The following is a 16,814-nucleotide window of genomic DNA, read 5'->3' as shown; positions in this document are numbered from 1 at the left end:
TAATGGACTCCAAGGCCATCACATAAGCTGCAATTCACATATAGCCTGCTAATTGTTTACTTTCTTCAGAAAGTATGTATTTAAATGAAAACTGATTACATTTATTTGAGATTCCTGTAAAGATCTCAACTGGTGTCCTCAAAATAGGTACTGCAATAGGAAGGAGATGATGATCTAAAAACATACATTAATGTTTCCTGTTCAGAAAAGGATTGATGATGAGTTCTGTGGAAAGTTCCATGCAGAAATATGTGTAAGCCCTTGCTGTCCCTTTGCAGCAGTGGCTCCAGCAGTGTATTTGGAACAGATAAGCAGAGCTGCAGCAGAGGACATGCTCAGACAAATGGCAAACCAATTGCTTTTGATGCTGGAGGTGGCAAGGGCGACAAGTGTATCTTTATACTTGGGAAAAGTCTTGTTAGCTTACCACAAGAATAAAGAAAATTGCTGACACAATTGCTTTTATAGGATAAGATTTATAGCTGCATTGAAGATGCTGATCATATTCTATAACTGGTTAACAGCCCAAGGTGCATCAGCAGAATTGGGTGTATGAGCAGCTAACAGGCTGGGATACCACAGGAGAAACAATGATAGGGTGTGAGACAGGGTGTCTTGTGAGAGCAGAATTCTTCATTTGCAGTTCTGGACTCTGATTTCTCATATTTTGCTGTCATTGCTTCGGGGACTATGATCTGATATTGTGCTTTTCTATTAAATGATATTTTTACTGTATTCTTTTTCTGCCTCTTTTTTGCTTTCTTTTTTTTTTTTTTTCTTCCTTTCCCCCCACCTTCCTTCATCCTCTCCTTTGTCTTCCTATGCTATAGAAAAGAACTCATTGCAGAGAACTGCTTAATGTTTGGTGGTCCTTGACCAGTAGTGTTTGTAATCAAATGCACAAGGTAAATACCCAAATGAAGCAGAGGTTTGTGATAGGGATAAATCTGCATGGCAGAACAGTCACCTCTGAAGTAGCCATCCACACTCATCCCTTGGGTTGTGGTTCTGAGAGGGAAGTGGGCATGGCTTTAGGGTCACTCGAGCCAGTAAGCTGTGCCTGGCCAGGGGACACATCTGTTCAGAGCTGGAGCTGGGCTCTTCCCTTCTGCCAGGAGTTAAAGATTCTGTTCATTGGTGCAAGTGCAAGATGAAAGTTCCTGTCTCACATGGCAACTGTTCCTAGAGTTATTCCTGTTTTAGAATATCTTTGCTAAGTAAGTGTTCACTTTTCCCAAAGTCACTAGGAGGAAGGACTGTCATCTGAAGTATGGCTGTATATCCTCTCTGCTGCTGGGAGCAGATTGCTGCACCAATAAACTCAGTGCTCTCATACTGCTGCCAGCCTGTCCACAGCCTTGTTGGTGAGGACGGTGTAGGAAAGAGCCCAGAATGAGAAAAGTCTGTGTTCAGGGAGCATAAGAACACCAGCAGGCAGTGCAGGATGAAATCACATGTTGTGTTTTAGTCTGTTATTACTACAGATTGTCTGAGACTTTAAACATTTTGGATCCTCGTTCTCTTGCTGCAGGAGGGTTATGGGCATACATGGACTGAATAAACACTAAGCAAACACTAAGCAGGTTTTCTGGAGTGGCTGTTTTTAACAGGAACCAACGATTTGTTGTCATGCAAACTGCCACTAATGACTTTTGGCTGCCAGTGTTAGCATTTATTTGACATATTCCCATTTCATTCAGGGCTATTTACTGGCCGATGCGCTCACAACTGATAATTAGTGGAGCGGAGCTTTTCAGAAACAGGTTTTCCTTTGTGATATACTCTGTAAATGTCAGAAGAGAGAGCTCTTCAAGAAATCATGTTATGCTGTGGCTTAGTGGAGAGTTAAGAACAAGAACTGAAGAGTGAATTTAGACCGGCTGGAGCTTTGGATCTCAGGAAAAAGATTTTAAAAGGGCTGCTTTTGCAGCAACATTGAATCAGTGCACCCTTGCTCTTGCAGTACCTTTGATTTTAAGGGCTAGGAGGAAAATCAACTTTACTTGCAAAATGCTCTGGAAATCAAATACTGTAAATTCTTTATAAGCTATTTCCTAATTCCTGCCTGTGTTGAAATGAAACCATTTTTATAAGACACTTGTTATTTACTTTAACCAAATTGTAGTATTTAATGAAGTTAGGGGGAATTTACAAGAACTAAACTACCAATTTAATTCCCCTTATAGAAACTGGCAGTCAAGGTGTCAATAGAGAGAAGTCAGCAATTCTGAAGGAGCTTTTTCTAATTCACCTCTTCTAATAGCATCTAATTCAGAAGTTAAAAACAGATGGCAGGAATACTTTGATATTTGCGATAATTCCTAAACTAGCAACTGTTCCACAAGTGATGGGAAACAGCATGTTAAAATTCTGACATCACACGTAAGAAGTTGTTCGTTATTCAGGAGTGAATTTTCCCCAGGACTGAGTTCCTTTGTAGTTTTATTCTCATAAACAAAACCCATTTGCCTTCTGATTTGGGATGAAGTTGACTATGGAGTTACAGAATTTTGCATCACATTTAAATGTTGTGCTCCATGCAAGTTTGTAAGTGTGCCATCAAACTTCTGTACAAACTGTCATACTGACAGGCAGAAATTTTCATGGTAGTTTCCATGGTAACAAATCGTTAACAGCTGGTTTATTTTCTGAGCTTTTAATAGTTTTTAATTGCAAACCTCTTTAAATTTTTCACTTAAAAAAACAAGTCAAAACACTCCCCCCACCCAGCTCTTATTATTTTTGGTTTTTTAAAAGGAGGTTAATGCTTAAAAGGATAAAAGAACTCTCAGTGGAGTTTAGGTGACTTAAATTACTGACTTGAATCACAATACAGTTGCTGACTGGAAGTCTTGATCATAAGAACCTCTCAGTTATTTTTCAGAAGAAAATGAAAAACTGATAGCTTTGGTTTATGATTGAAATGTATGGTTTGCAAACAAAGATAGTCCACATTCTTACTTCTTGGGCACTAGGAAGGTTTTACTTGGCTTGGTGCATGTGCCTCAGTAGTTATGTAGTTTATAACTAGTCTGTTCATGGTCTGGGATTCTTAATTTTTAATTTTTTTTCTTAACAACGGGAAATACCAATTGACAAAATTGATATTTTATACATAAATTGTGTCAAATTGCAGTTGGATAGAAATTAGAATTGAAGTAATGTATGTCAGTCAGATGTTGTGTACAACATATTAGTTAGAAGTATTTAAAGCTACCTGAAATTTTCTGGTTATACATACGTTTAAAATTTTAAAAATATGTTTTGCTTAAAAGACCACTTTATAAAGCAAAGAGAGTACTGCAGGCTGCTGCTGCCAAAGAAAATATTAATTGCAATTGAGGAACAGAAAGCTTGTTTCCTACCAGAATGATTGGGATTTTAGAGGCTGGCTGAAGGGGAAAATATGTTTCTAATAGGATTTTCAAAGGTGTATAATCAGTTTAGATGCCCAGCTCCCATGAAATCTCTTCAAAAGCTTTTTGAATTGATATTTGGCTATTCCTGCCAGCCTAGTCAATTTGCATGCAGAAACATGGCTGATAAATGCCCATCACAAGCAAGCAGCCAGCCCTTGGAGGCTGAGGGGATCCTTATTTGAATGCAGAGGTGGATGCAGGCATGGCTGTCATGCAGGAACAGCTCAACAGGCACTTGTGAAGCTACAAAAGTGGAGTGAGTACTGAAGTGTTCAAAGTAATGAATAACATCCTGACTGCATTTGAGATGAACAGCAAATGTGGCAAGGGATGTTCTGGAGATCTGAATATGATGGAAGCACCTGTTCTGTTCTCAAAAGTTAAATGAGAGAGAAGTGTTGTATGAGGAAGGCTAGTGCAGAGGAGTTCTGGTTTTATCCTCGTGTTCCCTTTCTCCAGCAGAGGGAGAGGATTGGAAATGGATGAAATATGGTTGCCCAAATGACCTCTACATCCTGTACACCCAGAATAATACCTGACTCCAAATTGTATTTGAAACGATCCTGAAAAAAATGCAGTCCCTCTTCTGATGCTGCCCCTCCTTGCCATTTTGCCATTTTTTTTTTCTTCCAGAGTCAGATATTGCAGACTTTGATGGCAGAAGTTCACTTCTCTACAGGTTCAATCAGAAGCTTATGAGCACTTTCAAAGATGTAGTTTCCTTGAAGTTCAAGAGCATGCAGGGGGATGGAGTCTTATTCCATGGAGAAGGACAGCGTGGAGACTACATAACCTTGGAACTGCAGAAAGGGAAGCTCTCCTTGCACCTCAACCTTGGTAAGGGTAATTAGGATTACTGGTTTGCATATAAATCTATTATTTATATTAGACAGTATCTGCAAACCCTTCAACAGAACATTCTGTGTACTAATGTCATGCTGGACATGGTAGCTGAGCCAAGAAGAGACCTTAGCTTGTCTATCTTGTGCTAAGCAAGATAGAACTGCTCAATGGCTAGTTCTAATTCTTCACATACCTCCTTTTTTTTTTCTTTTTTTTTTTTTTTGCATGCGTGTGTGGGTTTTTTGTATTATTTTTAAGAGCAGCATTCTCAGGAAGTGGTCTTTGGACTGCAGGAAAGGTTTATTTTTGGTTTATGTCTAATTTTTCCATTCACTCAGTGATTCAGAGCTGAGCTGAGAATACAGAATTTCAGTGATAACATTCTGGTCAAGTAATTGTGCACACTGTTGTATGTTTCCTTCTTGAAAACTGTGAATATTCCTGATTCAATATCTGTAAGGCTATCACTGTACGATCATGTTTGATCAGAGCATCAGAGGAAAGGCTGGCTTAATTTCTTTCTGTAGAAGGATGTTTGTTGTTTCCCCTGATGAATACTCTGAAGCACTTTGATAATGGTAGAGACAACTGCAGTAGGAGTGATCATACCCCCTTTCCCAGCCTTACTGCAAAATCTTCACTGGCTTCATCTGTGGGTGTCCCGTGGTACTGGCCTCAGCAGTCTCTGCTGACTCATGTTTCTCATACTGAGGGGTTTGAGTTGGGCTTTTTTCCCCTTGTGCTTAATTATGTTTGTTTTAAAAATCAGTAACTAATTTCCACAGCTGTTGGACTTAATTTTTGCATAAGCTCATTAAATGTTGAGACTCCAAGTTGTGCATTCTTTCTTTGTTTCCTTCTTTTCGTTTTCCACAAAGATTGGGAATGATTATGCATCATTTTCTGATTTGGGATTTGGATGTTACTTGGACCAAAAAACTACATCCCAAAGTTCTGAATGGGGGAATCTACACCACTGAATTGTCCTCTTACAAATGTTTTAATGTTGCTAGGATTAGAATGTAGTACAGTTAATTATGTTATGTAACTCTTTCCAGAGGAGATTCTGCTATGAATGTGTATTCTGAGATGAGTTGGGTTTTTTTTCTTCAGTTCTAGCCTCAAGTGTACAAAATTTTAGCCATTTCAGGTCCTCTTTTTGCATTCACATGTCATGAGCAAGGGTTTTGATGACTTCTCTCGAATGCGCTCGCATCTTGCTTGTATCAGTTTTGGAGCTTGTGTTCTCTGTGTTCTGCAGGAATGTAAAACAGGATACACACTCCCTTCCAGGGAGACGCTCTGAAGTGTTCAGACATGTAGCCAGCTGGAAAACAGAGAGTTCTTTAAATTAATGGGTTAGGGTCTGAAGATTTTAATGATTTGTGATCTATAGTTTTGGAGAGCTTGGCCAGGTTTAAGAATTTATATGAGCTGAACTATTATTGCTTCACTGACTTGTGCCTTTTTCCTTGTAAAAATAGACAGGTAAAATTTTCTTGTTAAAATGCAGAAAGCACAGAGTTGACAATGAAGTGTCAGGAGTGGTCTGTTAATGTCATTGGAAAGAAGCTTTTGGTGCTACCCAAAGGAAGCTCTTAAAGCCACCAGACCAAAAAGGCCTGGCAGAACCAAGGGTACAGACAAGCAGTAATGCCCTGCCTGCTGCAATGTGTGCAGTATCACTAACACCTCCTGGTTCATCACAAGGATTTCACAGGGAATAAAGGGGAGGGGGTTGTACACACATATATGTGAATAAGAGAATCTAAGGCAGTTTTGAAAAGGGTCTGTTTCCAAGAGCTCTGCCTTGCATCCTGGAGCTCTGATCTGTGCTTTCCTTGAGTCCCCATGCTCCAGTTGAGTCTGGAGGTAACTCTGGTGTCTTCTGCCTCTCTGTGCCACTCCAGGAGACTCCAACCTGCACTTCAGTAACAGCCACACGTCTGTGACCCTGGGAAGCCTCCTGGATGACCAGCACTGGCACTCGGTTCTCATAGAACGCTTCAACAAGCAAGTGAACTTCACAGTGGACAAGTACACCCAGCACTTCCGAACTAAGGGGGATTCAGATCACCTGGACATTGATTATGAGGTGTGTGAAGCCCTTTAGCTTATAACCTGTGAGTTGAGGTATGAATTGCTATAAAATGAATATGATGGAAAGCAACCATCCTATGAGCTGTTTCTTTCCATAAAAGATCATTATTTAATATTTTCCTTCCATTCTTTACCAGCATAAACTATGTCAAAGTAACTCCATACATGCCAGCATCAGAAAGTATCCAATCTCTGTGCAAATATGCATTGCATTATGTTTGCACTTCAAAGTATGGCAGACTTTGAGTAAATGAGAAGTCACAGCCTGGTTTCTAGTCAAATGTTCAGGGACCAGCTGTGTTATCATTGCCAATATGACTTTAATGGCATCACTGTGTACCATCCCTGCATTGAATTGAGCATGACTGTGGGGATATTCCAGCCCTGAGTTGACCCTCTCTCCAGACATCACTTGCCTGAATTACAGCTCTCCATATAGAGATGAACAGGTGAAAATTTTGTATTCCCAATAGGAATGGAAGTCCTCCAGAATGCAGGGAAGTTTTAGTGAGGTGGGCATCTGTCTCTTCTCCCAGATAGCAAATGACAGAATGAGAGGAAATGCCCTCAAGTTGTGGCAGAGGAGGTTTAGATTGGATAGCAGGAAAATCTTCCTTACTGAAAGGGTGGTCACGCATTGAAATAGGCTGCCCAGGGAAGTGGTGGAATTCCCTGGGAGTGTTCCAAAGGTGTATGGAAGTGGCACTCGGGGATATAGTCTAGTCATGAACATGATGGTGCTGGGTTGGACTTAATCTTAAAGGCTTTTTCAGTCTTAGTAATTCTCTGATTCTATGACTCTCACAACCATGAGCTCTGACCAGGTCCCTTCACATCTGAGCATGCTGAAGAGCATGCTGATCTAGGGAAGCTCGGCAGGGAAGAACTGAGCAGAGAAAACATCGTGCCTGCCCATAAACCCAAGCCTGGTGTCCTTCCCTGTGATGTTTATATCACCCCAGCAATTCAGTGCTTGTGGATGACAGTTTAAAAAGCACCTTAAAACCCTATATATCATCATGTCTGTATGCAAGGCAGTTCCTCATCTCGCCATCAACGCACACCTGCGTGCAAATTCCCCATGTTCATCTTCATCCCCCTGTGCTCGTCTGCCAAGCCTCCCTTGCCCACCAGGCTCAGGGTCGTGCTTGCACAGAGCCATCACCCTGTCTGGATGTGTTGAGCTGGCACGGTTCACTGCTTCAGTTTCCCCTTTGCACTTGGAATTCATTTCTCCAGAAAGGCCCATTTTCCAACACACCCGAGGGAAAAAAAGCAGACGGCTCAGCGGTGGCAGGTGCCTGCTCTCTCCTCCTCTCATCTTCCAGATGAAATTAGTTTCTTTGCATTTCACAAAGCAGGGTGGAGAGAGTGGTACCTGTCCCCTGGTGCTGCTGTACCAAATCAGGAGCACATTTAGTATGGACAGCACTTGGAGCAGCGGGTTTCTGCAACAGCTTTAGATTGAACTATTAGGTGCCAAGAGTGTAACTGCTTTTAAGATGGAATTGAGAAAAGCCAAATAATTGAGTCATCAGTTTTTCTAATTTCAAAATAATAAAATTTCTTACCTCTTGCTTGGTGCTAGTTAAGGGAAACTCAGGCTCCAATGTAATTTGCAGAACATTTTTCCAGATATTCTAAAATAGGAAACATGGTAGAAAAGATCTTCAGGTGTTGTAAATCAGCATCACCACCAACCACTGTGGCACTCAGACCTTATCCCCTGAGCTTAGTTTTTCACAGTGTGTTTTTTCTCCATTTGCACTGAGACAGTCTTTCAGTCAATGTTGCAGCAATGCAGTCTACTGAAAGTTTATCTCAGTACACTTTAGGGATTAAAGACCTTACTGAGGGTAATAAAATCATTACTTTCGTAATTAAAATTATTACCGATCACAATAGAAACTGTTTTCTTAATAATACACTGGTGTAATTGATATTGATTTTTCTTCTGATTTTGAAACCCCAGTACAGAATCCCAAAGCAGGAAACTTGAAGAATAGAACATGAATGAAAGAAAATCTGGTGTTTTAGAAAGAACTAATGATTCTCATTGGGAAAAAAAACCCAAAAACATTATTAGCAGATAAGCCCTTATGCCAATAACAAACATGCAAGTGACGTAAAGTAGCAGTCTGTTCACTCTTTATTTCTCTGAAGTGATCAATTAAAACAACTGAGGTGCAAGTTCATTAAGAACTTGTTTTCTAGTAAGTGTTTTCAAGGTTATCCAGGGAGATTTCATTTGCTTACATATCCCAGCTTGTTAGGTGGAGTGGGAGGAAAAATAACCCCCAAATTGCCCTTTATTTTTGCAATAATGAACTGAGTAAAGCTTTGGGAATTGTGACAGGGGAATAGGGCTGACCAGGTTCCAGCAGCCATCAGCATGTAAACAGTGCCACACAGCAGTGCATACTCTTGCTGCAGTGGATGCAGGATTGCAGGTCCTGATCAAGTGCGGTGGCTGCAGGATGCCCACCTGCATTGTATCACTCACAGTGCTGCTGGCTGTGATGGGAAAAATGAGTAAAATTTAGTGGTACCATCAGTAATGCTTTTCCAGAAAGGTCAGTGAAGTTAATTAGAAATGAGCTGTGACATTTGGAAAATGAAGGTAGGATTATCAGAATTTTTTAGGGTTATGGGGTTTGTTTTACTTACTTTTTTACTCTCTTTCTTTTCTTCAGAATCGAAACAGCTATGCTGTATTTGGGCAGCTTTATTTTCTTAGCCTTTTTGTCCTCCCAGGGCTTTCAGCCCTCCAGCTGAGCGAGGAGCTGTAACCTGTGCAGTGTTAACATCTGCTTAGACAACCACAGCAGAAGTTTTGTGCAAATGTGTAGCCTGCAGAACTTCTCCATTACAAAGCTCAGTCCCAAATACCACAAGTGACTGTTGTAAAGATCAAAGCACAGTGAAGTTGCAAGGTGCAAATGGGGTATTTGTGTCTGTGATACTACCTTCCTGTGGCTGAAACCAGAGCTGCTCAGACGTGCCTGGTGGAAAGGAGTGACTGCAGCTGCCAGGCAAACCCAGAGCTCTGAGGACAGGGAGAGTTTTCCCCCCATCTCTCAGAGGTTCCCGAGCACTGTGAGCTGCAGCCTCTGTGCCAGTGGGTTGCACACCCTGGGAAGGTTTTCTTGTGTGGGGGTGTTCCTGGAGGGGAGCTGGTGGTACTAGGTTGGTGTGCCAAGGCTCTTCAGAGCTGCTCCCAAAGCAGTGAGCTCTCTGTGCCAGAAGTGCTCCTCCAGCAGCAGGAATGCCATGGAGGCCGTAATTTCCCCTGAGAGGTGGCCAGGCTCTGCCTCATGGCTCCCAGTGATCATGTTGGTGGGAGCTGGTCCTTAAATAATACCCCAAGTAGATGTATGGAGTGGGGCTCTGCTCTTTTGCTTTTGGGATGACAACACAATGTAATATAATATATACATACACAGATATATGTAATATTATAAATAATGCTGTTCTTATTCTTTCCAAAAGCTCAGTTTCGGAGGGATTCCTGTCCCAGGCAAGCCAGGAACCTTTCAGAGGAAAAATTTCCATGGGTGCATTGAAAACCTTTATTACAATGGAGTCAATATAATTGACCTGGCCAAAAGACGCAAACCTCAGATCTATACTGTGGTAAGAGCCTGTACCTTGTGCTTTCCTTCCTTGCTTCCATGCTTTTTGTGCTCTTTTGGTGCTGCTGGCTGCATTGAATGAACAGAGTTCACATTTGGATAGCTGTGGGGATAATTAGCTTGTTAAAATGATATTGCTGAGGTTAACACCAGCCAACACTGGCTCCTGTGGTGAGAGCTATTGAGAGACACATGTGGAAACCAATGCCTTTCTCTGATTTTCCTGATGTATTAGAATTTGCTTGGGGAAGCATTTTAATTATTTTTTTTCAAGATAAAAATGTGTATAGTTAATGACATGATAGAAGTCATAGTGATTTTTTTTTCCTGGTTAACTCAGATAAAATCTTATTTTCTGAACCATTCTCTGTCACTGTTGGGAAGTACAGCACTAGCAGAATTCTACTTTGATACTTCAGTTCATATTGTAGAGGAGAAAAAATATTCCTGTTATCACTGGAAATAGTCTCCTTTGTGCTGCTCCTTATATTCAGTGTATTGGCAGTTCTAAGAACCATTGACTTTGTACTACTGTCTCTGAATGTGAAATGGTAGAGGCAAAGCAAGAGAAACTACAATCTTATCCAGCTTGATAACAGAAACCACAAATATAACTTAACATGTAATAATGTCCAAAATTACAGATATATTTAAATTTATCACAAAAATGACAAACACTATTTTGCAAGAAGAGTGAACTACACTCCCATGAAACCTTGACAAACTGTATATATATATAATTCAACTCTGTTCAGCTTTTGCCTCAGTCCTACACTGTGCTTTGATAAATGCCTTTTGGCTAACTCTGTGTCTTTGGAGAACATGGAGATGAAACTGCTTCTGGCTCTCATGGCATCTTCTAGTTTCTAGCAATGTGTGTGAATACACTGAACTTAAAACAAAGCAAGCCAGAAGACCAAGGAAGTTCTTTCTGTGCTTTCCCTGCCTAGGGCAAGGCTGAATAAACAGAGAGCTGGAAAATGGAAAGGTGATGGGTGAGAAGTTCCTCACTGTGGTGCTGGCAGTCAAAACTGCCTCTGGGATATTCCCCTGGGACCGAGAGACTTTGCTTCAATAATCTTGAGTTTGATTGCTCTGACTGAGCACTCAAAGGCACAAGTCTTATGAACAGTGTTAAAGTGCTCTTCCCCTCAACTTACTTTCTAAAGGGGGGAGCAAAGAGCCCTTGTCTGCTTCTTAGGTCATTAAACATATGGTTGTTTTGCTGGCTGGATAATGGGAAGGCCTTTCTAAAGGGGAACAGCAAAGTTTTGTGATGCACTTTTTCTCAGAAGGGCATTGTCTGGGTATGAGTGGCCCCGAGCAATGAAACTCTGTTATCACTACACTTGGTTCAGACAATGCTAGATGAAAGGTCTAAGAATCCAGTTCCTTCTCTCAATTTAAGGTAGTGGAGATGTGCCTCCATCCTTCAATCTTTTTCACACAAGTGATGATTTAAACACTGGTTTCCAGAGGTGAGCTGCTGTACTGCCTTTTTCAAGCTTTATGGGCTGCTCTGTGCTGTGTCTGTGACACTTGGGTATGCAAAATGCACAGAAAGGTTGCCACACTCAGTGTCTCATAATCTAGATGAACACTCTTCTATAGGAAATGGGCCCTGTAAATCTGTTTTCCAACATTCTTAGTATCCCAGCTATTTCTAGCAACTCTCAGGTACTTGTTGGTTATTCCCTTTTCTGCTGTTCCCCACTCATTAGCAATTAACATCCTCAAATTAAAAGAACTTGTTAAATGTAGTCTTTTGCCTTCCAGAGTTATTCTGCACCAAATGCTTTTAGTCAAAGTGCATTGAGGTTTTCAAGCAACAAACTCTTTCCACAGGGAGTTGCAAACTTCATGTCTTTTTAGTCACTTAGGTTGTCTGAAGTGGAAATGCAATGAAAGGATCAGCACAGAAGAATAATTAAATGTAGCAGGGACTTGGAACTACTCCTTCCTAAAATGTGTTGCCTATTTACGTTCTCTTCCCACAAGCTGGAGATCACTTGAGTTGATTCTGCATTGTTAGTCCCTTTGTTTCCTTGCAAAAGACAATTGATGACAAACTGGTTGGTTTGGGATTAGGAAGCCATTAATGCTTAGAGACATCAGTTTTTGCCTCCAAAGGCAGGCAGACTTCAACACTCACTCTCTGCTTCACTCTTCACCTATGTGAATGTTGCCACAGTCAGTGAGTCAGACTTGGGGGTTTTCATACCTATCAACTTTGGGTTGTTTTTACTTTTGACATCTTTCACACAAGCAGGAGAATGATACACCAGCTTTGGAGGTATAGATTTCCTCTTATGATGTAGTTCCTCACCCGTATAAATAATGGTCCCAAACCAGCTGCATTTAAAGTCAGAGGAAAAAAATACAGGTTGTCAATAACAGAGTGCTGTAGTATGTATTGTACTCTTGGGTGGTGGCTGTGATTATCATTCTGCCTGTTCTTTTCTGTAACTCATTTGCAGTTTCCAGACTTGCAATAAATCCCCTTGAGAAGGCATCTCAAGATAACGAGGCAGCCTGTCTCTTTGAACTGGAACTTGCCTCCAGAATTCCATTTTTGTATTGCCTGATACTTAACCTCTCTACATAGCACTGTCTGTTTGGACAGGCTATCTTTCTTCTCTCTGGGGTTTCTTCTGTCTCTGATGGCGTGTTGTAGGCTTTGTGGTATTTTGGGTTTTGTTTCTTTGGGTTTTTCAATTTGGTGTTTTTTTGTTGGTTTGGTTTTTTAGGGGTTTTTTTTGAGCTTTTGTTTCTTTGGGGTTTTTTTGTTTGTTTTTTGCTTTTTTTTGTTTTTTGGTTTGTTTTTTTTTTTGCTTTTGTTTTCTGTTGGTTTGGTTTTTTGGGGGTTTTTTGGGATTTTTGTTTGATTGGTGGTTGTTTTTTGTTTTTGTTTATTGGGGTGTTTGTTTGTTTGAGGATTTTTGTACATTTTGTTTTCCTTTCCCTTGATCATTGAATGCGAGGCAATGATACAGAATCTTTTATGTCCTTTCCAAGCAATTACTGCAGAAGGTTTTGAGAAGTCAAATTTCTGTAATTAACCACTGTCATGGTCAAAGGGTGTACCCTAGGAAGACATCATAAAATACTTTAAAATAGTAGTCTAAGGGTTTGCCCTATTTACTGATTGTCTTCTCAGCACAAGAGAAGTGCAGACTGCTCATTATGAGAAATTGCACAGCAGTTACACTTCTTGGGCAATTAAGTAGGGGCAAGAAAATACTCAGGTAAGAGCCACATTTACAAGAAGCTGAAGGGAAATTGTTCTTCACAGAAGGAAATTTGACCTGTTGATATCTGGGATGAAGAAGTCTTCTTTGAGGGATTTTGTGCTTGTTAAGAATATATGTAGATGGAGAAAGAGATGGGGCAAGTTTTAGGAAGATAAATCCATTGAGAATTTCTAAATGCATCTGGTTGAGGGAGTAGATAAGAGAAAAAATATGGAATCCTTTACACCCATGGTTTCTTTATGCTAGATTCTGGTTGCACCTTTAGAAACTGCTCAAATGTGACCTGTGGCAGGGTCTTAAGTTGTTCTTGTGCCTCACTGATTTGTGATGCCAAAATAGGAGGTTGTCTAGCTGATGAAAAGAAATTAGGAGGTCATGAAAAGATGCTGTGTTTGGTCTTCTCCATGTTCCACCCTACTTACTCACTGAAATTGAGAAAAGCACGATCTCCCTTTCTCTTCCATTACCTCTGATTAATAGAAATTGGAGTTGCATTTTTATTTAGCAGAGCAAACCCTGTGCTGGCTCGAGAGGAGTGCAGGGTACTGTAAGGCAGAAGTTGTCAGCTCTCAGACACCCCTGAATTTCTACGCTGGCCTGCCATGTTGAACGTGAGAGTGACAGCTCAGCACAGAGAGGGATGTGGTGACATGTAAATGTATCACTGTAGTGCCTTGGGGAAATAACCAATTGCCAGCATCAAAGAGCGAGGAAAGATACCTAGTGACAGGAGAATGTAAACTAATAATTCATTCTCTTTATAGAGAATCCAAACATGCTATTTTATTAAGGTGATTTGAGATACCTTCATCCTGAGAAGAATTCACTTGTCTGCGAATGTCTCGTTCTACCAAAGTGCTCTAGCAAGTGTTGATCTATCTGTGAACATCAGGGTGGTGATTTGTGAAGGCCCCTCCTAGGGTTTGGAGAATCACAAGTTAGATTTTTTTCTTATTTTTTGCACTCTAATAAGACTACAGAAATCATATACAAAAAATATTAGAAGTTTTTAGTTGGATGTTTTTCACAACTTCCTGTGGACCAAATTGAATTTCCAAAAACTAAAAAGTTTTAATTTTATTTTATTAAAAATTAGTTTCAATTATTTAGTGGAAGTGTTGGGTCACACAAAGAGAGAACTGCATTTGTTATTTTTTAGATAAGGCAGGTGAACTCAGATTCCAGAAATATTTGTTTATTTTAAAAGCAGATTTTTATATTTTCTTTTGTCTTTCTGTGTGCTTTCTGGGTCTTCAGAGGAGTCTCCTTTGCATTCTACCTGCAGTGTGGAATAGTAAGGAAGTCTATATAAATAGCATTCATTCTAAAGTTCTATTTTATTGTTGCTGAAGGGTATAACAGGATTATTTTGAAAGAAATTAAGTGTGTCACCTCAATTGAGGTCTTGAAATAAAGTCTATTTAAATGACAACTTTCCCATTGATTTCAGTTGGCTTTGTCCACAATTCCAAAGAGTTTCGGTGTGCAAATATATAATCCAGCACACAGCTGCATTAATAAACTCCTTAATAAAAAAATTCTTTGTGTTAGGATTTAGATATTTGTGATGACAACAAGTGAATCAAGTCTTTTGAGGAGGCAGACCATACTTTTTTAATAAGACTGGATGACATGCAGAAAAAATGACATGTTCCTGAGCAAACAAGGCTTTTTTGAGAGTCATCAGACTTGAGCAAATTAGAGGTTAGAAACAATTGTTCAGGGTTTCATTTATTACATTATCTGGATAGTCAAATTGAATGAGTAGGGCAGTTAGTGCCTGCTGAGCAGAGGAGAATGTTTCAAGGTGGGAGGTGATAAGGCTGTTAGTCCCTGTAGGAGAGGAAGAGAGATGGCTAATTATTGTCATAGGAGTTAGCAGGGGATAAGGAAAATGGGAGAAAATGCAATTTTCTGCAAAGCCAAGGCCGTAGTATATTTTTTTAGGGTATTATTCCAATTGGTGAGGCCTCAGGAATCTTTGGCACTTGGCATAACAGAAGGGGGCAAGCTGAGCCCATCACAGTCGTGAGCCTGGGTTGTGTGCAGTTCACACCAACCATTTAGGCTGGTGTTGTGCTATCATACACAGATAATTGGAATTTAAAAGAGCAACATCTATTGAAGGAAACTAATACATAAAAAAAAGAAAAAAAACTGATAGGAATTGCTTTCTATATACTTTTCTATTTTAGGGTAGATGTGGTTCTGTTTTCATAATAATAATGAAGAAAAAAAATCTCCTTGCTGCTGTGTTTTGTTCCCGGCAATAAAAACTAATAAGCTGTAGATCACTTTACCTTGAAGTGGAGCAAAAATTGGACTTGGACTGTAATAATTTGCCAGTTTGATTTAAGACATCTATCTTATTCACTTCTGGCAAGGTGAATTTGAAAGGCTGGCTTCATTCCTACTTGTTGCTTAAAGAGAACATTCCCCCTCACCAGGAGATTGGGTGAGGGGGAGATCTTGGGAGGAGACATAGCCAGAACAACTGATCCAAACTGATCAAAGGGATATTCCACACCAAATGAGTCTGCTCAGCAATAAAAGCCAAGAGAAAAAGGAAAGCAAGAGGCATTTATTATTGTAGAGCAACTTGTACACATGCTGAAACCCTGCTTCCTAGGAAGTAGCTGGGCATCACCTGCTAGTGGAAAGTAAAGACTAAGCCTTTTGTTTTCCTTTGTTTCTGTATACAGCCTTTGCTTTTGGTTTATTAAACTGCCTTTTTCTTGATGCAAGAGGGTTTTCTTACTTCATTTTCTCCCCTCACTTCATGAGGGGGGGAGTGATAGAGGCCCTGGCGGGCACCTGGCATCCAGACAAAGTCAGTACACCACAGAGAGAAAATAAGTGGTCACTATTTTCTGTGTGTGTGTGTGTGTGTGTTTCCTCCTTGTGGTCTTTTTACCCTCTTTTCCTGTCTGAGAAAAACGATGTAGAATGTTTCCAAAATATTTCTGTATTTGCTCTCATCTTTTGCCAGTATCTCTTAACTGTTGCACCATGTAATGAAACAATAATGTGCAGTTACTGTGGGCAAAAAAATGGTAAAATCCTTTGTTCTGCTTCTGGCCAGTGACACAGTCAGTTTAGGAGTCTGAGATGAAGAACATCCAGAAAGGTCCAGCCAAGCATCTAACCCTGATTCTCTCATGGTCACAACGTTTCAGTTTTTTCTAAGCCTTTTGTGTTTTTGTTAAATGTTACTTTCTCTCCATTGGGAATATTATTTTAATGTTAGAAAACCTTAAATCAATGTGATAAACAATTAATATTTTAGTGGAATTAATGATACCTGCAGTAAGTGGAGATAGGACAGTCCTCTGTCACAAGATTGATTATCACAGCGCCGTATTTCAATGTAACTTGGATCAGCAAAGCTTTCAGATTTCCATTTTGAAATTTTTCTCAGAGAAACAGAAACCCATCTCAGTACAGGAACTTCTGGTCCCTGCTCCTGGGATGGGCTGGGTGCTCACTCAGGGGACCCCTCCTAAGGGAAGGAACACCGTGCGCCTTAGTGCTCCCATGTCCTGTTTGAAGCAAGTTTGCAGCAGTATTTC

The 16,814-nt window shown here is 40.3% G+C and overlaps 1 protein-coding gene across 1 annotated transcript in view; it reads left to right on the top strand.

Moving 5' to 3' along the window:
* Positions 1-16,814, top strand: part of CNTNAP5 (contactin associated protein family member 5) — a 276,013-nt gene that overhangs the window by 123,550 nt on the left and 135,649 nt on the right. Inside the window, exons 5-7 of the mRNA XM_033065393.2 lie at positions 4,053-4,256; positions 6,173-6,357; positions 9,852-9,995. Coding sequence (XP_032921284.1) covers positions 4,053-4,256; positions 6,173-6,357; positions 9,852-9,995 — 533 coding nt within the window. The remainder of the gene's footprint in view (positions 1-4,052; positions 4,257-6,172; positions 6,358-9,851; positions 9,996-16,814) is intronic.

This window comes from Catharus ustulatus, chromosome 7 (assembly GCF_009819885.2).
Source record: "Catharus ustulatus isolate bCatUst1 chromosome 7, bCatUst1.pri.v2, whole genome shotgun sequence".
In the NCBI taxonomy this organism is placed as follows: domain Eukaryota; kingdom Metazoa; phylum Chordata; class Aves; order Passeriformes; family Turdidae; genus Catharus; species Catharus ustulatus.
Note: the sequence above shows the minus strand (reverse complement) of the source record. Positions and strands in the feature narration are given on the sequence as shown.